The sequence below is a fragment of the Carcharodon carcharias genome, chromosome 15, assembly GCF_017639515.1.
Source record: "Carcharodon carcharias isolate sCarCar2 chromosome 15, sCarCar2.pri, whole genome shotgun sequence".
Lineage (NCBI taxonomy): Eukaryota > Metazoa > Chordata > Chondrichthyes > Lamniformes > Lamnidae > Carcharodon > Carcharodon carcharias.
The window spans coordinates 57,319,463-57,339,562 of NC_054481.1; the positions used below are offsets into that span (position 1 = coordinate 57,319,463).

Consider the following 20,100-nt stretch of genomic DNA (forward strand, 5'->3'; position numbering starts at 1 on the left):
TCCTTCCTAAAGTGCGGTGACTAGAATTGGACACTACTCCAGTTGATGTCAAAACAGTGATTTATTTTTAAGGATTCATAATTTCCTTGCCTTTATACTCTGTGCATCTATTTATAAAGCTCAGGATCCCTTAAGTTTTATTAACCACTTTCTCAACTAGCATTGGCACTTTTAATGATTTGTGCATAAAAGCCCCAGGTCCCTCTGCTTGTGCATCCTCTTTAGAATCGTATCCTTTATTTTATATTGCCTTTCCTCCTTCTTCCTCCCAAAATGAACCCCTTCACACTTCTCTGCATTAAATTTCACCTGCCACATGTCTGCCCATTCCACCAGCTTGTCTTTGTTCTCTCGAAGTCTGTTACAGAATCACAGAGTTGTTACAGCGTAGGAGGGGGCCATTTGGCCCAACGTATCTGCACCGACTCTCCGATTGAGCAACTTACCTAGTCCCATTTCCTCACCTTCTTCTCATAACCTGCACATTCTTCGTTTTCAGATAACAGTCTAATTTCCTTTTGAATGCTTCAGTTGAACCTGCCTCCACCCCACACTCAGGCAGTGTGTTCCAGACCCTAACTGCCCATTATGTGAAAAAGATTTTGCTCATCAGTTTTGCTTCTTTTCCTAATTACTTTAAATCTGTGTCCTCTTGTTCTCGATCCTTTCATGAGTGGGAACAGTTTCTGCCTATCTGCTCTGTCCAGACCCCTCATAATTTTGAATACCTCTATTAGATCTCCTTTCAGTCTTCTTTTCTCCATGGTAACCAGCCCTAACTTCTTCAACATATCTTCAGAACTGAAGTTCCTCATTCCTGGAACCATTCTCGTGAATCTTTTCTGCATCTTCTCTAATGCTTTCACATTATTCCTAAAAGTGCACTGCCCAGAACTGGATGCAGTACTGTACCTGAGGCTGAATTAGTGACTTATACAAGTTCAACAAGTGTCCAAGGACCATCATTGACCTTGCCTCCATTATAAGGTCAGAAGTGGGGATGTTTGCTGATGATTGCACAAGCAGTCCGTGCCCATATGTGGCAAGACTTGGAAAGAGACAGGCTTGGGCTGATAAACGGCAAGTAACATTTGTGCCAGGCAAAGACCATCTCCAACAAAGACTCCCAAAGCCTATCCACCATCTACAAGGCACATGTCAGGAGCACTTTCCACTTGTTTGTATGAGTGCAGCTCCAACAACACTCAAGAAACTCAACACCATCCAAGACAAAGCAGCCTGCTTGATTGGCACCCCATCCACCGCCTTCAATATCCATTCGCTCCACCACCAACACACAGTGGTGTGTCATCTACAATGTGCACTGCAGCAACCCACCAAGGCTCCTTCAACAGCAGCTTACAAACCTGCAACATCTACCACCTAGAAGGACAAGGGCAGCAGATGCATGGGAACCTGCAAGTTTCCCTCTTAACCACACACTATTCTGACTTGGAACTCTATCACCTTTCCTTGACTGTTGCTGGGTCAAAATCCTGGAACTCCTTCCTAACATGACCATGGGTTTACCTACACCAAATGGACTGCAGTGGTTCAAGAAGGCAGCTCACCACCACCTTTTCAAATACAATTAGAGGTTGGCAATAAATGCTGACCTAGCCAGCGAGGCCCACGTCCCATGAAAGAATTTAAAAAATCCTTGCTCTTGTACTCTATGCCCATATTAATAAAGCCTAGGATATTGTATGCTTTCTTAACTGCTCTCTCAACCTGTCCTCCCACCTTGAATGACTAATGCACATAAACATTTGGGTCCTTCTGACTCTGCACCCACTTTTAGAGTTAAGCCCTTTATTTTGTATTGCGTCCCCATGTTCTTCCTATCAAAATGGATCACTTTATATTTCTCTGCTTTGAACTTCATCTGCCACATGTCTGCCCATTCCACCAACTTGTCAATGCCCTTTTGAAGTTCTACACTGTCCTGCTCATGGTTTACAATACTTCCATGTTTTGTATTGTCCACAAACTTTGAAATTGTGCCCTATACACCAAGGTGCAGGTCGTTAATGTAGATCAAGAAAAACAGTGATCCTAACACCGATCCTTGGGGAACCCCACTACATAACTTCCTCCAGTTCAAGAAGCAACCATCTACCACTTTTCTCCATTTCCTGTCACTCAGACAATTTCACATCCATGTCTCTAAGTCCCTTTTTATTCATGGCTCTAGCTTTGCTGGCAGGAAACAGAGTAGGAATAAATGGATCTTTTTTGTAACGGCATGTGGTGACTAGTGGTGTACCGCAGGGATCAGTGCATGGGCCCCAGCTATTTACAATATATATCAATGATTTGGGTGAGGGAACCAAATGTAATAGTTCCAAGTTTGCTGACAAACCTGTTATGTGGCATTTTCTCAAATGCTTTTTGGAAGTCCATGTACACCACATCAACCACATTACCATCATCACCCTCCCTGTTAACTTAAAAATAAAACTCAGCCAAGTTAGTTAAACAAGATTTTCCCTTAACTCCATGCTGGCTTTTCTTAATTAATCTAATTTTGTCCTAAAACTCTTCACCAAGATTAATCTGACTGGCCTGTGGTTGCCGAGCTTATTTTTGCATTCTTTTCTGAAGAAGTGTAACAATTGCAATTCTCCAGTCCACTGGTACCACCCCTGTATCTAAAATTAGAAGATTATGCCCAGAGCCTCTACAATTTCCACCCTACTTCCTTCAGTATCCTAGGGTGCATCTAATCCAGTCATAACAATTTATCAACTTTAAGTACAGCCAGCATATCCAATACCTGCTCCTTATCAATCTTTTACCTCATCCAATAACTCACCTGCCTCCTAGTTCACAGTGACTTGTGCAACATTATCTTCCTTGGTAAAGACAGGTACAAAGTGTTTATTTACCATCTTAGTCATGCCCACTGCCTCCATGTTCAGATCCCCTTTTGGGCCTTATACTCAACTTATAGGCTTATAAATAGTAAAAAGGTTATAAAAATTTCCCTTTTATGTTAACTGTCAGCCTCTTCTCATACTCTCTCTCTCTTTGCTTCTCTTATTTGCTTTTTGACTTCCATTCTGAACTTCCAATATTCAACCTGGTGCTCTTTTATATTATCTGTCATATACACCCTTTCACTGCTTCATCTTACTCTCCATCTCTTTTGTCATCCTTTGTTTCTTCTACCTTCCCATGCTCCCACCACTGGCCTCCCACCCCCCCGAAATATATCTCTATTGCACCCAAACTATCTGTAAAAGCAGCCCATTGTTCCATTAGAGTTTTGCTTGTCAATTTTTGATTTCAGTTTACCAGGGCCAGATCCGTTCTCACCCCATTGGATTGACTGATCGCATCCCCCGGAGCCAGATCCAGCAATGCCTCTTTTCTCATTGGTCTACAAACATACTGATCTAGAAAATTCTCCTGAACATATTTCAAACTCTTCCTCCTCTCTGCACTTTACAGTATTGCTGACCCGGTCTATGTTGGGATAATTAAAATCCCCCATTCCCCTCTAGTCCTTTCTTGTGAATTTATTTCTCAATTTATTTCCCACTGGTTAGTGGCCTGTAGAATTTAGTTCAATGGTACCTCTATTGTTTCTTAGTTCTAACCAAATGGATTCTACCCTTGACCCCTTAAGACATCGTCTCTTTCACCCCAGCACTATAATGCTCTCCTTAATATTGCTACCCCTCCCACTTTCTTTCCTTCCTTCCCTATCTTTCTTGAATACCGTGTATACAGGAATATTTAGAACCCAGTTTTACCCTTTTGTGAACCACGCCTCACTGGAGTGCTGCTTTGGGATACATTAGAGTGTTTAAGTTGGAGTTTGGTGAGGGAGGGAGTTTGATGAAGAGGGAAGGAGGGATCCTTTCATTTTCTACCTTTCCTCAGTAAGAAGAGCAGCGGCTTTGGTAAGTATTTCTTCTGTCCTTAATATTCTCTAAACTAGAGGAAGTAAAAGTGAAGGAGGTAAGTCATAGGGCAGCTTGGCTAAGTGGAATGCTCCTCCCCTGCAATGTGGGAAGTCACTTCGTGTCCAGGGCGACCACGTGCAGGAAGTGTCTCCGGCTGCAGCTACTTGAAATCTGTTTTGCTGGAGCTGCAACTGGAGTCACTGTGGAGCATCCACAAGAATGAGATCTTTGTGGATGGCATGTAGTGAGGTGGTCACACCACAGGTAAAGAATGCACAGTTAGAAAGGGAATGGGTGACCGCCAGATACAGTAAAAGCACTAGGCAGGGAGTCATATTATCTTTACAGTGCAGAATAAGGCCATTCGGCCCACTGAGTCTGCACTGGCTCTCTGAAAGAGCATTCCACCTAGTCCCACTCCTCTGCTTTAACCCTGTAACCTGGCACATTGTCTCTTTTCAGGTATCAACCCAATTCCCTTTTGAATACCTTGATTGAACCTAGCTTCACCACCCTTTCAGGAAGTTTGTTCCAGACTCCAACCACCTTCTGGGTGAAAAATCTTTTCCTCACATCACATTTACAATTAATTTGAATCTGTGCCCTCTAGTTCTTGATGTTTGCTTGAGTGGGAACAGTTTCTCCCTATTTATCCTGTCCGTACCCTTCAGGATCTTTTTGTGTGTTAATAAGCATTCGTTATCACAGCCTAGTTTCTGTCAGGTGATCATCGTATTTGATTTTCCAATGTCCAAATAAATGGTCCTTGACAACTTGAGCATTGACGCACAATAGTGTTTGAGTTTCATCCATTTACATCTCTTTGTGATAGAATGGGTTTCTTCTCACACCCATTCTGTGGAATTCCATTCAGTAGCTAAGAATCTGCAATCCCATTGTGAATTAGTGCAGGAGTCCCCTGTGTCCATCTCCCTCTCTGAAAGATTTTCCGTTTTGGATACTTCTGGTGAAGATGACTCTTGTTGCATTCCCCTGAGAAACCAAGTCCGTGGCAAAGTAGCTCAGTTGCATGGGGCAGGGGTGAGAGAAAAAAAGAATGGGAGAGCAATAGTGACAGGGGATTCTATCGTAAGTGGAACAGATATACATTTCAGTGGCCACAGATGTGACACCAAGATGGTATGTTGCCTTCCTGGTGCCAGGGTCAAGGATGTCACTGAGCGGCTGCAGGACATTCAGAAGGGGGAGGGTGAACAGACAGAGGTCATGGTCCATATCAGTACTAATGACATAGGTAAAAAGAGGGATGAAGTCCTGAAAGCAGAATATGGGGAGCTAGGAAATAAATTAAAAAGCAGGACCTCAAAGGTAGTAATCTCAGGATTACTCCCAGTGCCACGTGCTAGCAAGATTAGGAATAGGAGAATAGACCAGATGAATACATAGCTGGGGAGATGGTGTAGGAGAGAGGGATCTAGATTCCTGAACCAATTCTGGGGAGGACGGGACCTGTACAAGGTGGATGGGTTGCACCCCAGCAGCAACTAGGACCAAAATCCCCCTGGGGCTATTTGCTAGCACTGTGGAGCAGTGTTTAAACTAGAGTAGCGGAGGATGGGAACCTGAGCAGGAGACACAAGAGGGGGAAACAAAGCTAGGAGTGAAAGACAGAAAAATAGAAAGCAAAGTGGAAGGTGGAGGATTCAAGGGCTACCAACAAATAGGACCTTAACATTAAAAAAAAAGTCAAAATGTTAAAGAGACAAGTCTAAACATGCTATATCTGTATGCATGGCACATTCACAATAAGGTAGACGAATTAACAGTTCAAATAGATGTAAACAGGCACAATATGATTGCGACTATGGAGACATGGCTGCAGCGTGACCAAGGCTGGGAACTAAATAACCAAGGGTACTCAATACTTAGGATGGGCAGGCAAAAAGGAAGAGGAGACGGGATGGCATTGTTAGTTGGGGATGAAATCAGTGCAACAGTGAGAGAGGGGGCTCAGAAAATCCTAGATGTAGAATCAGTCTGGGTGGAGCTAAGAAGCAACAAGGGGTGGAAAACACTAGTGTGAGTTGTTTATAGGCCACTAAACCATTGTGGTAAGGTAGGGAATGGCATTAAACAGGAAATTAGAGATGCATGTAACAAGAGTGTTACAGTAATCATGGGTGACTTTAATTTACATATAGGCTGGGCAAATCAAATTAGCAATAATACTATGGTGGATAAATTCCTGACGTGTATATGTGATGGTTTTTTAGACCAATATGTCGGGGAACCGACTAGGGAACAGGCTATCCAAGATTTGATATCGTGCAATGAGAAGGGGTTAATTAATCTTGTTGTGCGGGGCACTTTAGGGAAGAGTGACTAGATGATAGAATTCTTCATTAAGATGGAAATTGAAGTAATCCTATCCGAAACTAGGGTCCCTAATCTAAACAAAGGAAACTACGAAGGTATGAGGCATGAGTTGGCTAAAATAGATTAAGGAACTTCATTAAAAGGCAATAGGCAAAAGGTGGATAGGCAATGGCTAATATTTAAGGAATGAAAGTTTGCATTGCAACAGCTATACATTCCTTTCTGGTGCAAAAACACAACAGGAAAAGTGGCTCAACCATGGCTAACCAAAAAAATTAAGGATGGTATTAGATCCAAAGAGGAGTCATATAAAGTTGCTAGAAAAAGTAGCAAGCCTGAGGATTGGGACCAGTTTAGAATTCAGCAAAGGAGGACCAAGCGATTGAATAAGATGGGAAAAATAGAATATGAGAGTAAACTTGCAAGGAACATAAAAGCAGACTTTTGTAAAAGCTTCTTTAAGAATGTAAAAAGAAAAAGATTAGTGAAGACAAATGTAGGTCCTTTACAATGCAAAACGGAGAATTTATAATAGAGAACAAGGAAATGGCAGAACAATTAAGCAACTATTTTAGTTCTGTCTTCATGGAGGAAGACACAAATAACTTCTCAGAAATGCTCGGGAGCCAAGGGTCTAGTGAGAAGGAAGAATTTGAAGGAAATTAGTATTACTAAAACAATAGTGCTAGAGAAATTAATGGGACTGAAAGCCGATAAATCCCCAGGGCCTGATAATCTACATCCCAGGCTACTAAAGAAGGTGGCCACGGAGATAGCGGATGCATTGGTTGTCATCTCCCAAAATTCTGTGGATTCTGGAACAGTCCTGGCAGATTGGAGGGTGGCAAATGTAACCCCACTATTTAAAAAGGAGGGAGGGAGAAAACGGGGAATTACAGACCGGTTAGCCTAACAAGGCTGTGATAACAGGACACGTAAAAAGAAAAAAAATCAATGGGATCAATAAGTTGGCATGGATTTGTGGAAGGAAAATCGTGTTTGATAAACTTACTAGTTTTTCAAGGATGTAACCAGCAGAATAAATAAGGGAGAACCAGTGGATGTGGTGTATTTGGATTTTCAGAAAGCTTCTGATTAAGTCCCACATAAGACGTTAGTGTGCAAATTAAAGCACACGGGCCTGGGAGTAACATATTGGCAAGGATTGAGAATTGGTTAGCAGACAGGAAACAGAGTAGGAATAAATGGATCTTTTTTGTAACGGCATGCGGTGTCTAGTGGTGTACCGCAGGGATCAGTGCTTGGGCCCCAGCTATTTACAATATATATCAATGATTTGGGTGAGGGAACCAAATGTAATAGTTCCAAGTTTGCTGACAACACGAAACTTGGTGCAAATGTGAGTGGTGAGGAGGGTGTTAAGAGGCTTCAAGGTGATTTAGACAGGTTGTGATTGAGCAAGTACATGGCAGATGCAGTATAATGTGGATAACTGTGAAGTTATCCACTTCAGTAGGAAAAACAGAATGGCAGAGTATTATTTAAATGGTGATAGATTGGGAAATGTTGATGTACAAAGGGACCTGTGTGTCCTTGTACACCAATCATTGAAAACAGGTTTGCAGGTTAAGAAGGCGAATGGTATGTTGGCCTTCATTACAAGATGACTTGAACACAGGAGCAAGGATGTCTTACTGCAGTTGCACAAGCCCTCCGTGAGAACACACCTGGAGTATTGTGTGCAGTTTTGATCTCTTTACCTAAGAAAGGATATACTTGCATAGAGTGAGTGCAGTGAAGGTTCACCATATTGATTCCTGGGATGGCAGGATTGCCGTATAAGGAGAGATTGGGCTGACTAGACCCGTATTCACTGGAGTTCAGAAGAATCAGAGGAGATCTCATTGAAACATATAAAATTCTGACAGGAATGGACAGAATGGATGCAGGGATGATGTTTCCTCTGGCTGGGAGGTTTAGAACAAGGGGCCACCGTCTCAGGATACAGGGTAGGCCATTTACGACTGAGATGAGGAGAAATTTCTTCACTCAGAGGGTGATGAACCTGTGGAATTCTCTACCACAGAAGGCTGTGGATGCCAAGTCACTTAATATATTTAAGAAGGAAAAAGATAGATTTCTGGACTCTAAAGGTGTCAAGGGGTATGGGAGAGTGCGGGAGTATGGCGTTGAGACAGAGGATCAGCCATGATCACATTGAATGGCGGAGCAGGCTAGAAGGCCGAATGACCTACTCCTGCTCCTATTTTTTATGTTTCTATGTTATCACCATGGCACATTTCCATGTGGCTATCTGAGCCTGTAGCTCACCAACATTAACATACTCTGTGTTCAGATCCACGCATAATAGACCTAATTTAGACCTTACTGCACTCCCCCTTACTCTAGCCGCATAGATTACTTTACTATTTCCTACTCTTGTGCTATCTGCCTCACCCAATTCTTTGTGCACCTTGTTTTTCCTCTGTAATATTACATCCTAGTTCCCACATGCCTGCTAAGTTAGTTTAAACCTGCCCCAATAACACTAGTAAATCACCCCACAAGGACATTGGTCCCAGCTCTGTTCAGGTGCAGCCCATCTTCTACAGCTCTCATCTGCCCCTGAATCAGCCCCCCTCCCTTCTGCACCATCTCTCCAGCCATGTATTTAACTGCTCTATCCACCTAGTTCTATACTCACTAGGGTATGATATAGGAGAGTAATCCATAGATTGCAACTTTGAGATAATTCCTTGTTAGTTTCTTTCCTAGTTTCCTAAAATGTGCTTGCAGGACCTCATTCCCCTTTCTGCCAATGCCATTGGTACCAATGTGGACCATGACTGTTGGCTGTTCACCCCACCCTTTCCCCTCCCTCCCCCCCTTGCCCAAGAGTGCTCTGCAGCCACTCAGTGATATTCTTAACCCTGCCAGAAGGGAGGCAACATACCATCCTGGACTCTTGTCTGTGACTGCAGAAACACCTGTTTGGTTCCTTAACTATTGAATCCCCTACCACTGTTCCTTCATTGCCTTTCAGCAGCAACCCCCTGTACAGCTGACTCAGCTGTGATGCCGTGAACTTGGTTCTGCCTGCATTCCCCAGAGGAGCCATTACTCAGTATGCACAACTAAATAATGGTTGGAGAGCAAGATAGACTCGGGGGGACTCCTGCACTGCCTGGCAGTCACCAACTTCCTTTACATTTGCATACATTTAAACTGCTATTAAGATGCTACCCATGAAAACTCTCAGCCTCATGAATGTACCACAGTGACACCAGCTGCTGCTCAAGATCCGAAACCCAGAGCTCAAGCTGCTGCAACTGACGACTTTTCCTGCACGTGTGGTCATTGTCTAGAACATTCCAGGGACTAAGCTGATATGCTTGAGGCCTTCAGTGACCAATGGGGCCACAGGGGCTGGAGTGCATCATCAGCCCTGGAATATTATTTGAATTTAATTTGATAAGTTTCCTTAAAATTTTGTCTTGGTACATTGCCCCTTTAAGGGGCTGTTAACTTGTTTATTAGTTAATTTGTTAATTAGTTTACTCTAAACCCTGGGTGTCCCTGGAAAGGGAGTACACAGTGTCCACTGCTACGCTTGAGGCCTTCTGCTACTGGTGGGTGTCGCAGGGGCTAGAGTACATTCTCTCCATCCAAAATGACATTTTAGTTTCATTCAGGTTTCCTTTAACGTTTTGTTTTTGTTACAGTACCCCTTTTAGAGGTGATTCATCAGTTAATTAGTTTATTTTGCTCATTTGGCATACTCAAAAGAGTATAAAGAGACAATTACTGACAGAAGAGTTGATTGGAGCATTAATGAATATCAGCAGTAAAAATGAAGGCATGCATTTTCATAATGCATTTTCAGTTATTTTAGTATCCATTTCCACTGATATCCACTATTTCAGTTGAATTACTTCATCTGCAGCAACTATACACTTGATTATCCAAATGTCACCGGAAATAACTGGTTCAGATGAATGAATATTGGATAATTTGGAGTCAGGGGTGTTCAATAAAGTATTGGGTGGTAGAGCCACAGGGTGCAACTAGAACTGGAGGCAACAATAACAAAGATAGTTATGTCATTTATGCTGGAGGGCTGTTTAAAAATACAGGAAAATCTAGATTTTATGTGATGACTGTCAGGTGATAAGCCCATGATATTGTTGAGACTTAATGAATATGCTGTGCCCTGGTTCAAGTGGCAGTTAATTCTGTGCTTGAGCTATACAAAGGAATAGGTTCCAATCACTAATGGAGTTTATGAGCAGCAAAAATGGATGTGAAGCTTTGCGACTGATACCTCTACCCTGTATTTAGGCTAATATGGAATGTTGAGGTGGAGTTGCATCAGCTGTAAGGAGGATTTCCTTAAGAGCTGGAAACTTATATTTGGCATAGAACTTGGCATCTGCCATCTGGATCAGGACTTGGCTAACTGGGGTGCACAGCCTTGCATGCTGCATTGGACTGGCTGGGAGGGTGTGTTGTGTTGGGCTCACCGAATTCCATTTTTATTGCATTCATTTTAAATATTTGGCTAATAGGCTGTGCTTTTTCTGAATATTTATTCACAGACTTCTGTGGTCCGGGCTTGAGCCATCCCAAATTGAAGATCCCAAATTTAGACTCCAATCTGTAGACAGTAGTGACGGCACTACAATTGGCCTCAACAGCTCTGTGTTAAGAATTCAGAAAATTCCACCACTATCACTATGGTGGTACCTTCTGGAGGAAAAGTGTGGATGTTTGAGGGAGGTGGTGGTGGTGGAGGAAGGTGGCGACATCAGACAAGGGCAGGTTTAGGGATTATGGTGCCCCATAAAATGGAATAGGCCTCCACACACTATCTATCTTGAAGGTAAAATTCCCACTTCAGCGAGATACCATAAGGGATGATACCCTAGCAAGGATAAGTACTTTCAAGAAAAAGGTAGAAAATAGGAGAGGAAACATTCTAAATTATGTAATTATCTCAGTTATGACTCTTATAGTTTTTTGTTTAATTTGACCTGCTTTCTATATTTCAGGCAAAACCTATCTATGGGGGCTGGTTATTGTTGGCTCCTGAAGGAACTGACTTTGAAAATCCAGTGCAACGATCAAGGGTAAGTTGAAGAGTCTTTTTGTCAGTTAATTAACTGCTCTTAAGAATCAAACTTTGTATCCTGCCTTTGGTTTCATCAAGGGGAGGTCATGCCTGACAAATCTGTTAGAATTCTTTGAGGAGGTAACGAATAGTTTAGACAAAGCTTTGACAAGGATGTTATCTATCTGGACTTCCAGAAGGCCTTTGACAAGGTGCCGCACAGGAGGCTGCTCAATAAGATAGGAGCCCACGGTGTTAGAGGCAAGGTACTAGCATGGATAGAAGATTGGCTGTCTGGCAGGAGGCAGAGAGTGGGGATAAGGGGGTCCTTCTCAGGATGGCGGCCAGTGACTAGTGGAGTTCCGCAGGGGTCAGTGCTGGGACCGCAACTTTTCACTCTACATTAATGATCTAGATGAAGGAACTGAGGGCATCATGGCTAAGTTTGCAGATGATACAAAGATAGGTGGAGGGACAGGTAGTATTGAGAAGGCGGGGAGGCTGCAGAAGGATTTGGACAGGTTAGGAGAATGGGCAAAGAAGTGGCAGATGGAATACAATGTGGAGAAGTGTGAGGTCATGCACTTTGGTAGGAAGAATAGAGGCATAGACTTTTTTCTAAATGGGGAGAGAATTCAGAAATCTGGAGTGCAAAGGGACTTGGGAATCCTAGTCCAGGATTCTCTTAAGGTTAACTTGCAGGTTGACGCAGTAGTTGAGAAGGCAAATGCAATGTTGACATTTATTTCGAGAGGACTAGAATATAAAAGCAGGGATGTGCTGCCGAGGCTTTATAAGGCTCTGGTCAGACTACATTTAGAATATTGTGAGCAATTTTGGGTCCTGTATCTCAGGAAGGATGTGCTGGCCCTGGAGGAGGTTCATGAGAATGATCCCAGGAATGAAAGGCTTAACATATGAGGAACGTTTGAGGACTCTGGGTCTGTACTCGATGGAATTTAGAAGGATGAGGGGGGGACCTGATTGAAACTTACAGAATACTGAAAGGCCTGGATAGAGTGGACATGGGGAAGATGTTTCCATTAGTAGGAGAGACTAGGACCCGAGGGCACTGCCTCAGAGTAAAGGGAAGACCTTTTAGAACAGAGATGAGGAGAAACTTCTTCAGCCAGAGAGTGGTGAATCTATGGAATTCATTGCCACAGAAGGCTGTGGAGGCCAGGTCATTGAGTGTATTTAAGACCGAGATGGATAGGTTCTTGATTGGTAAGGGGATCAAAGGTTACGGGGAGAAGGCGGGAGAATGGGGTTGAGAAACTTATCAGTCATGATTGAATGGCGGAGCAGACTTGATGGGCCGAATGGCCTAATTTCTGCTCCTATGTCTTATGGTCTTATGGTCTTTGATGTGTTTCAGATATCTGATGGATATTGCTGGGACAGTAGCTGCTATTAATAGAGAATATTATAAGCATATTTGCAGAGAGGAGTCTGCCAAATGGGGCTCATGTTGCGTTTAATGATGGGGCCCACTCCAGGTGATATGTGCTTTATATGGATGAGGCGCACTGCCACATACAGCATGTGGAAACTGTGAGAGAGAACTCCCCACCGTGAAATTTGGAGTCTTCCCCACAAGGTGAATGGCATCTGTATGAGTACAATGCAAGCAGTGTGAGTTATTCTGTTTTAATTTTTTCTCCCTTCACCTTTGGTCTCCTTCAGCAATGAAGGAGTTATGTTCAGCACCACAGCAGTCGACTGATAGGTATCTTATTAGGGAGGTTGATTTTTTTAAAAAATCTTTTCCTCCTCAGCCTTGGTTTTTAAGTGCACCAGCTGCGTGAGTGCAGTGGGTGTGTCAGTGTTTACACTTCTCATGAGGATGCTCAATTGCTGGTAGACTGGGTGGAGTTGTGGTATCACCCTGGGATTCAAAATCACAATTATCCAGCATGAAGCCAGAGATTATACCATAATATCTCTAAGCTCACAAGCTACCCTCTCAGAAGGAAAATGAGAATAGCCAGAGATAAGCTCCATGTCAGGCCATAGGATCTGGGCAGGCTGTTTTGTAAGTTTTAGCCAGTAAGGAAGGGTATGCAATGTCCCTACTGCTGTCAGGACGGGGAAATACAAAGGCATTAATATTGATTAGTGCGATGGCATGGGGTTAAAATAAAGAGATTTGGCTTTTATACCTTTCAAGTGTCATGAAGAAATTTGCATGTGTGTCACCTGAGGTGCGATGGACACATCTCTCAACCATATGTGCTGCGAAATAACTTGGGGCATTACACATGGTGGAGTCAAAGGATACCATAGTACTGGATACAATAGAGAAGTTGGAGTTCCTGTAGTAGTGAAAGAGACTTTTTTTTGGAGTACTGGGGTTGGGGACATGGGATGAGATCTTTGAATTTGATAACAGAGGGCTCTGGAGACGGGCATTGCTGATAAGGGAGGAAATCTTTGCGTTTAGCCACATGGGGAGGTGGAGATTTTGGTATTGTTTCATAACTTCTTCATTATATTTTTATGTAAATAATTGTTTTGAAATCTTAAGTATGAAATGTTGTAAATTATTAGCTGTGTCCCTAAACATGGATTTCTGAAGTTACAACAAGGAAGATAGTTTTGAACTTTACCTGAAAACAGAACTTTTTAAATTTGTCTTTCAGACTGTGTTGTTAAATCATCCTTCTAGTCTGAACAAAAACATTTTGATTGAAATAAATAAATCCCAATTTTATATACAGAATTGATTTTGATTTCTTGTCTTTCCACATCTTGAAAATGAGCTGGAAAATTACTGAAATAGCCAGTTTATCTCTGTTAGTATCTGAAGCCATGACTTTATGTTCCTGTATAGAATCGCAAAATAATTCATTGCCTTTCAGTGCATCTTGTCCAGACTTCTTTCCAAAATGCTGCTAGACGTCAGAACTTTTCATCCTTCTCCCTTCCCAACTAATTCTTCTGAGGTCCACATTATACCTTCACCCCTTAACTCACAGTATCCACCACTCCCCCACCCAGCCTCTGTGGTCTCAAACATAAGGACATTCTGCCTGGTATGCTGGCCTGGGAGCTATATTGCAGTTTTTGATATTTATCATTGTTCTACTGCATCTGAAACAAACAATTGATGTATCCATCTTGATTAGCAAAGCAAGTTATTGAAATAATGCATCATGTGATTGTCACAGGAGCAATGACGTTGACTGAGACAGGAATAATAGTATAAAAACAAAAAAACTGCGGATGCTGGAAATCCAAAACAAAAACAGAATTACCTGGAAAAACTCAGCAGTCTGGCAGCATCGGCGGAGAAGAAAAGAGTTGACGTTTCGAGTCCTCATGAACTAGTTCTGTCGAAGGGTCATGAGGACTCGAAACGTCAACTCTTTTCTTCTCCGCCGATGCTGCCAGACCTGCTGAGTTTTTCCAGGTAATTCTGTTTTTGTTTAGGAATAATAGTATACTGGTTCTGTTACTGGGCTAGTAATCCAGGGGCTTGGACTAATACTCTGGAGCCATGATTTCAACTCTCGCCATTCAGCTGGAAATTTAAATTCAATTAATTAATAAATCTGGAATAAAAAGCCAGTCTCCATAATGGTGACTATGAAACTACTGGATTGTTGTGAAAATCCATCTGGTTTGCCGATTCGCTTTCTGGGAGGAAACCTGCTGCCTTAAGTTGATCTGGTCTACATGTGACTCCAGACCCACAGCAATGTAGTTGCCTCTTAATTGCCTTCTGGAATGGCCTAGCAAGCTACTCCGTAATATCAAACTGTTACAAAAGAGTTAAGTAAGAATAAAACCAGATCATGTGGCATTGATCTAGAGACTGGACATGACAGTGGCACACCTAGCCCAACTGACCCTGCAAAGCCCTCTTCACAAACATCTGGGGACTTGTGCCAAAATTGGGAGAGCTGCCCGCCTGGTGAAGCTCCAACACTGTTTTATATTTATGCAATACAGTGAAAGCAACATGCTATAAGCAGAACTAAGCAATCCCACAACCAACGGATTAGTTCAAAGCTCTGCAGTCCTGCCACATCCAGCCATGAATGGTGGTGGACAACTAAACAGGTGGAGGAAATGCCATAAATGTTCCCATTCTGAATGATGACAGAGCCCAGATTGTGAATGCAAAAACTTTGCTGAAGCCTTTGCAACCATCTTCAACCAGAACTGCCGAGCGAAGGAGCTTCTTCCCAACTCCTTCCCTCCCCAGACAATCCTACCATTGCAGATGCCATTCTTCAGCCAATTCACTCGACGTATCAAGAAAAGCCTGAGTGCAGTGGATACAGCAAAGGCGATGACATTCTGGCTGTGGTACTGAAGGCTTGTGTTCCAGAACTAGCACTGTGCCCAGCTAAGTTCTTCCAGTACATCTACAATACTGTGTCCATTGGACAAAGTGGAAAGTTGCCCAGGTATGTCCTGTCCACAAAAAGGAGGGCAAGTCCAATCCAGACAATTACTGTTCCATCAGTCTACTCTTGATCATCAGATGGACTGATGAAAGGTGTCAGTGAAAGTGTTGTCAAGCGGTACTTATACAGCAGTAACCTGCTTACTGATGCTCAGTTTTGGTTGACAAGGGAGTCAGAGGTTATCGGGGGCAGGCGGAATGTGCAGCTGATGCCACAATCAGATCAGACTTGATCTTATTGAATGGCAGATCAGACTCCAGGGGCCGAATGGCCGCCTCCTGTCTCTAAATCATATGTTTGCATGTTCGTATGGTTCCTCCAGGGGCACTCAGTTTTGGACCTCATAACAGCCTTAGTCCAAACATGGAGAAAAGAACTGAATTCCAGAGGTGAGGTGAGACTGACTCCCCTTGATATCAAGGCAGTGTTTGACTGAGTGTTGCATCAAGGGGCCCTAGCATAACTGGAGTCAATGGGAATTAGGGGGAAAACTCTCCGCTGGTTTGAGTCATACCTAGCACAAAGGAAGATGGTTGCTGGAGACCAATTATCTCACCCCTAGGACTCAGTACAGGAGCTCCTCAGGGCAGTATCCTTGGCCTAATCATGTTCAGCTGCTTCATCAATGACCTCCCTCCAGCAAAGGTCAGGTGGAGGTATTCACTGATGATTGCACAATGTTCAGGACCATTCACAAATCCTCAGATACTGAAGCAGTCCATGCCCACATGCAACAAGACTTGGACAATATTTGGACTTGTGCTGATAAGTGGCAAGTAACATTCATGCCACACAAGTCCCAGGCAATGACCATCTCCAACAAAAGAAAATATAACCACCTCCTTTTAATGTTCAACGGCATTACTATTGCTTAATCCACCATCATTAACATCATGGAGGTTTCAACTAACCAGAAACTTAACTGGACCAACCACATAAATACTGTGGCTGCGAGAACAGGTCAGAGGCTGGGTTTTCTCAAGTACAAGTCAGAAGTGTGATGAAATACTCTGCAATTGCCTGAATGAATGCAGCTTCAACAACAAAGATGGTGACTACCCACACCTACACTGGCAGTTCACTTTTATACTCAGCATACAAGTTGACCCCCCCATTTTTGGAGGGATTTTTCAAGGCTTCAGAGGTCAACTTATACAGCATGTGTTTGGTGTTGTCTTCCGCAAGGTCACGCTTTCGTTATTTGCTGTTTACATGACGGGGTAAAATATATTTTCCCCATCCTTCACATTGTGTAGTTGGTAATTGATTGGTATTTGTGGTGATGTAGCATGACCAAGAGAGATTTTCATCACATTTTTTATGACCTGGAACTGGCTTTCTGCTGTTCATTTTGACACTGTTATTGAATCTCATAGAATCTCATCAATACCCCCTCTCCCCTGCACAAAAATTGGCATATCTTTCGCTGCACAAAGTAACTTGATCACAGATTTTTATTTATTGACTGAAACACTATGTAACATTGAAAACACCAAAATCTATCTTACAGAAGTGGCAGAGAAGATTTTTTCTCCTGTACGAGCACGGCTTACTACGTTATGCATTGGATGACTCGGTAAGTTCACTTGTTTATATCTAGTTTAGACTCAGGTGGTTGGTATGTAGATGTTATGAATCTTTTTGTGTCAGGTGAGTTTTGGAAGTGTTTAATTGCAATTTGCTTCTTTATTTCTTAATCTTCACTCTCCTTTTTTTTCCTGATCCTGTGTTATCTTTGTTATGATGCAGTAGCCATGGCCATTTCTTGGTTTAATTGCAGTTCACCCTCTCTATATTTCGTGATGCGTGCTGTTAATTCACAGTGAAACTTCAATGTACCTTTATTTCAAATGGCATGAAAGACAGATGGTGTCATTTGTGCTGCACCAAAATGTATAGCAAGTTCTTAATTTATTTCAGTCCCAAATTCCCATTAAGAAGGTAAATCATTGAGGTAAAACCGGCTTTTTTAAAGGGAGGGTTGGAGGGTGGAAAGATGAAAACTATAGAAAAAAAATCTTGGAAAATAGAAGAGTTTGGAAAATTTGGGGTCAATAAGTACAAATGCAAAAGAAAGTAGCAAATGCCAAGTTTGATGCGGAAAATATTACACCCTGTCGTCATTCCCAGTGTATAGATTCCTGTTAAAACAGGTCTCAACAAGGTGCCTAGAGGAATTGTTCAGAAATAAAGACAGACATGGTTCTTTTAAATGAGACTGTTTGAAGATTATTCTAATTTGCTATTCTAGGGTGTTTGAGGGGAGGAGACAATGTGGTAAATGCCTCTGGAGAGAGAACTTTATAATTGTGTATCCGTCATTTAGGGACACACAGTACACATCCAGTCTTTAATCTGCCTCCATGTTGCTGATAAAAAAAGGTTTTTGTGTGAAATAGATTTGTTATTTGCATGCAAACCATGTTGCTGAGTTGTAGGAGAATATGGCAAATTCAGAAATGCTATCACTTGGATTAAATAATGCCAAATTATGGTAGACTCTCAGCCAAAAGCCATATGTTCAATTGAGTGGATTGTAGCCACTTCAAACAACAGTTGAAATAAAATAACATTTTCTGCAACATACTTTGATTCACTGGCAAATTTTGGAATGGGGACCAAAAGGATACACAAATTTACTAAAAAGCTGGACTTGTAATCATTAATTTATAATCAATTTGCTTTTCAGAGTGGCATGTAATGTTAGACGAGCTTCCACTAAAACAATGGAAGTCTCTGGCTTCACCTTGTAAAGAGGTTGGTACAGGAGCCCCTCATTTTTCATTTGTTACCTGAGAACCTACTTACTGAGAAATGTGACCTGTCTGGATACTTATGATCAGTGAGAACAGGATTAATGAGAAAGTAATCAAATGCTGTTCCAAGGATGTAATTCAAAACCGGCTGTGATGGGAGCTGTACAGTTTGTCTGTAAGACCTTAACTGCACATGCTACAGGAGGATTGCTGTTTAATTAGAAACATGGTTTAATTTTAAAAGTAGGTTAGTGTGGACTTATGCACAAAAATACTGGTCAGTCTCTTCAGTACAATTGTCATCTGGCAGGATCATGTTTTTTTTTAGCACTTTTCTTTCTCCGTGTAAGTTTTCTTGGATTTTCTCGATTCCTCTTGGTTCCTAAAAGATAGTTGAATGCCCTTTTCATCATTTTCATCTGGGTGATTTTAACCTGCTGCTGTGTAGTGTTACTTGCAATGTACATACTAATAGGGACAAGCAGAGCTGAGAATGGAGGATCAAAGCCAGTGAGGGGTGGAATTTGAGAGTCACTGAATGCCTTGGCTTCTGGTGAAGCTGATATTGGAATGCGAGGGAGTAGGTGCATGGGTAATTGTGACCACCAGTGCTTAGGTTGCAATGAAAGTACTCTACCTGCTTGAACAGTCTGGTTCTGACAGTGAAGGGAGGTGGGGAACGGGGCGGGATGGTGACCACTGAGTAAAAATGACGATGATCAGTTTTATGGGAATACTAATTCAGTTGGAAGTTTTCTCTACGCACAAGTGAATTGGAATTTGTAGAGTTTGGGCAGTCATCAAGGAGATCACGTAATTGAGTCTGGAGATAACTAAAGCATGTATATGAACAGAGGAGTTGAGATAACAATGTTGCAGAGGTAGAAAAACCTGTTTTTGATGAGAGAATATGGTTGCAGGTATAAACTTTGCATGGGAAATTTTAAGAAATTAGATAAATGAGAAGCCTGTGATAGTTGCAAATTATATATGATGAATCATCTGGTGTCTGAATGACAAACAATATGTGACTCATTAACCTTGGATAAAAATCAATTGTGACTCTGACTTTTGAACTCTAACCTAGAATTCAGATGAAATTCAGCAGTAATTATGATATTAATAGCACTGCTTGATTATTTTCCCTTGGTGAAATTGAGGGAATGTATTTACCGTTTCTTCGATTGGGAATCGATGGGAGTTGAGGCAAACCCAGGACAATTTTCGTGCATAGACTCCTTCCTTCCTTCCAGGCTTTGTTGTTAAACAAAGAGCTACATTATTAAAGCTGCATTTAGTTATAATTTTGTATAGCTTGGTTGAACCATATGCTATATGATTGCACAATTTTGGGTCTGTGTGCTCTTATCTAATGTTTCTTTATGAAACGTGGTATTATTGAATTAACTTTGTAACTTCAATCTACACCAAGAGTTTGTAGACTACACCAGGTAAAAATATGCTTCTGTGATATAGTTTGAGTAGATAGTTTAATCCATCGACCTTTGCTGCTCCCAAGTTGTGCACTGTGAGTGAGGATGCAAATTGAGGCTTTGGGAATTATTTCCATACCTTGTTGCAACTGACAAATTTTATGGCAACGTGGTCTGCAA

The 20,100-nt window shown here is 42.1% G+C and overlaps 1 protein-coding gene across 2 annotated transcripts in view; it reads left to right on the forward strand.

Moving 5' to 3' along the window:
• The window catches only part of LOC121288054 (myosin phosphatase Rho-interacting protein-like), a 235,057-nt gene that overhangs the window by 31,356 nt on the left and 183,601 nt on the right, over positions 1-20,100 (forward strand). For both annotated transcript variants that reach the window (XM_041206333.1, XM_041206334.1), the window contains exons 2-3: positions 11,258-11,335; positions 17,242-17,307. In XM_041206333.1, the coding sequence (XP_041062267.1) occupies positions 11,258-11,335; positions 17,242-17,307 (144 nt within the window). The remainder of the gene's footprint in view (positions 1-11,257; positions 11,336-17,241; positions 17,308-20,100) is intronic.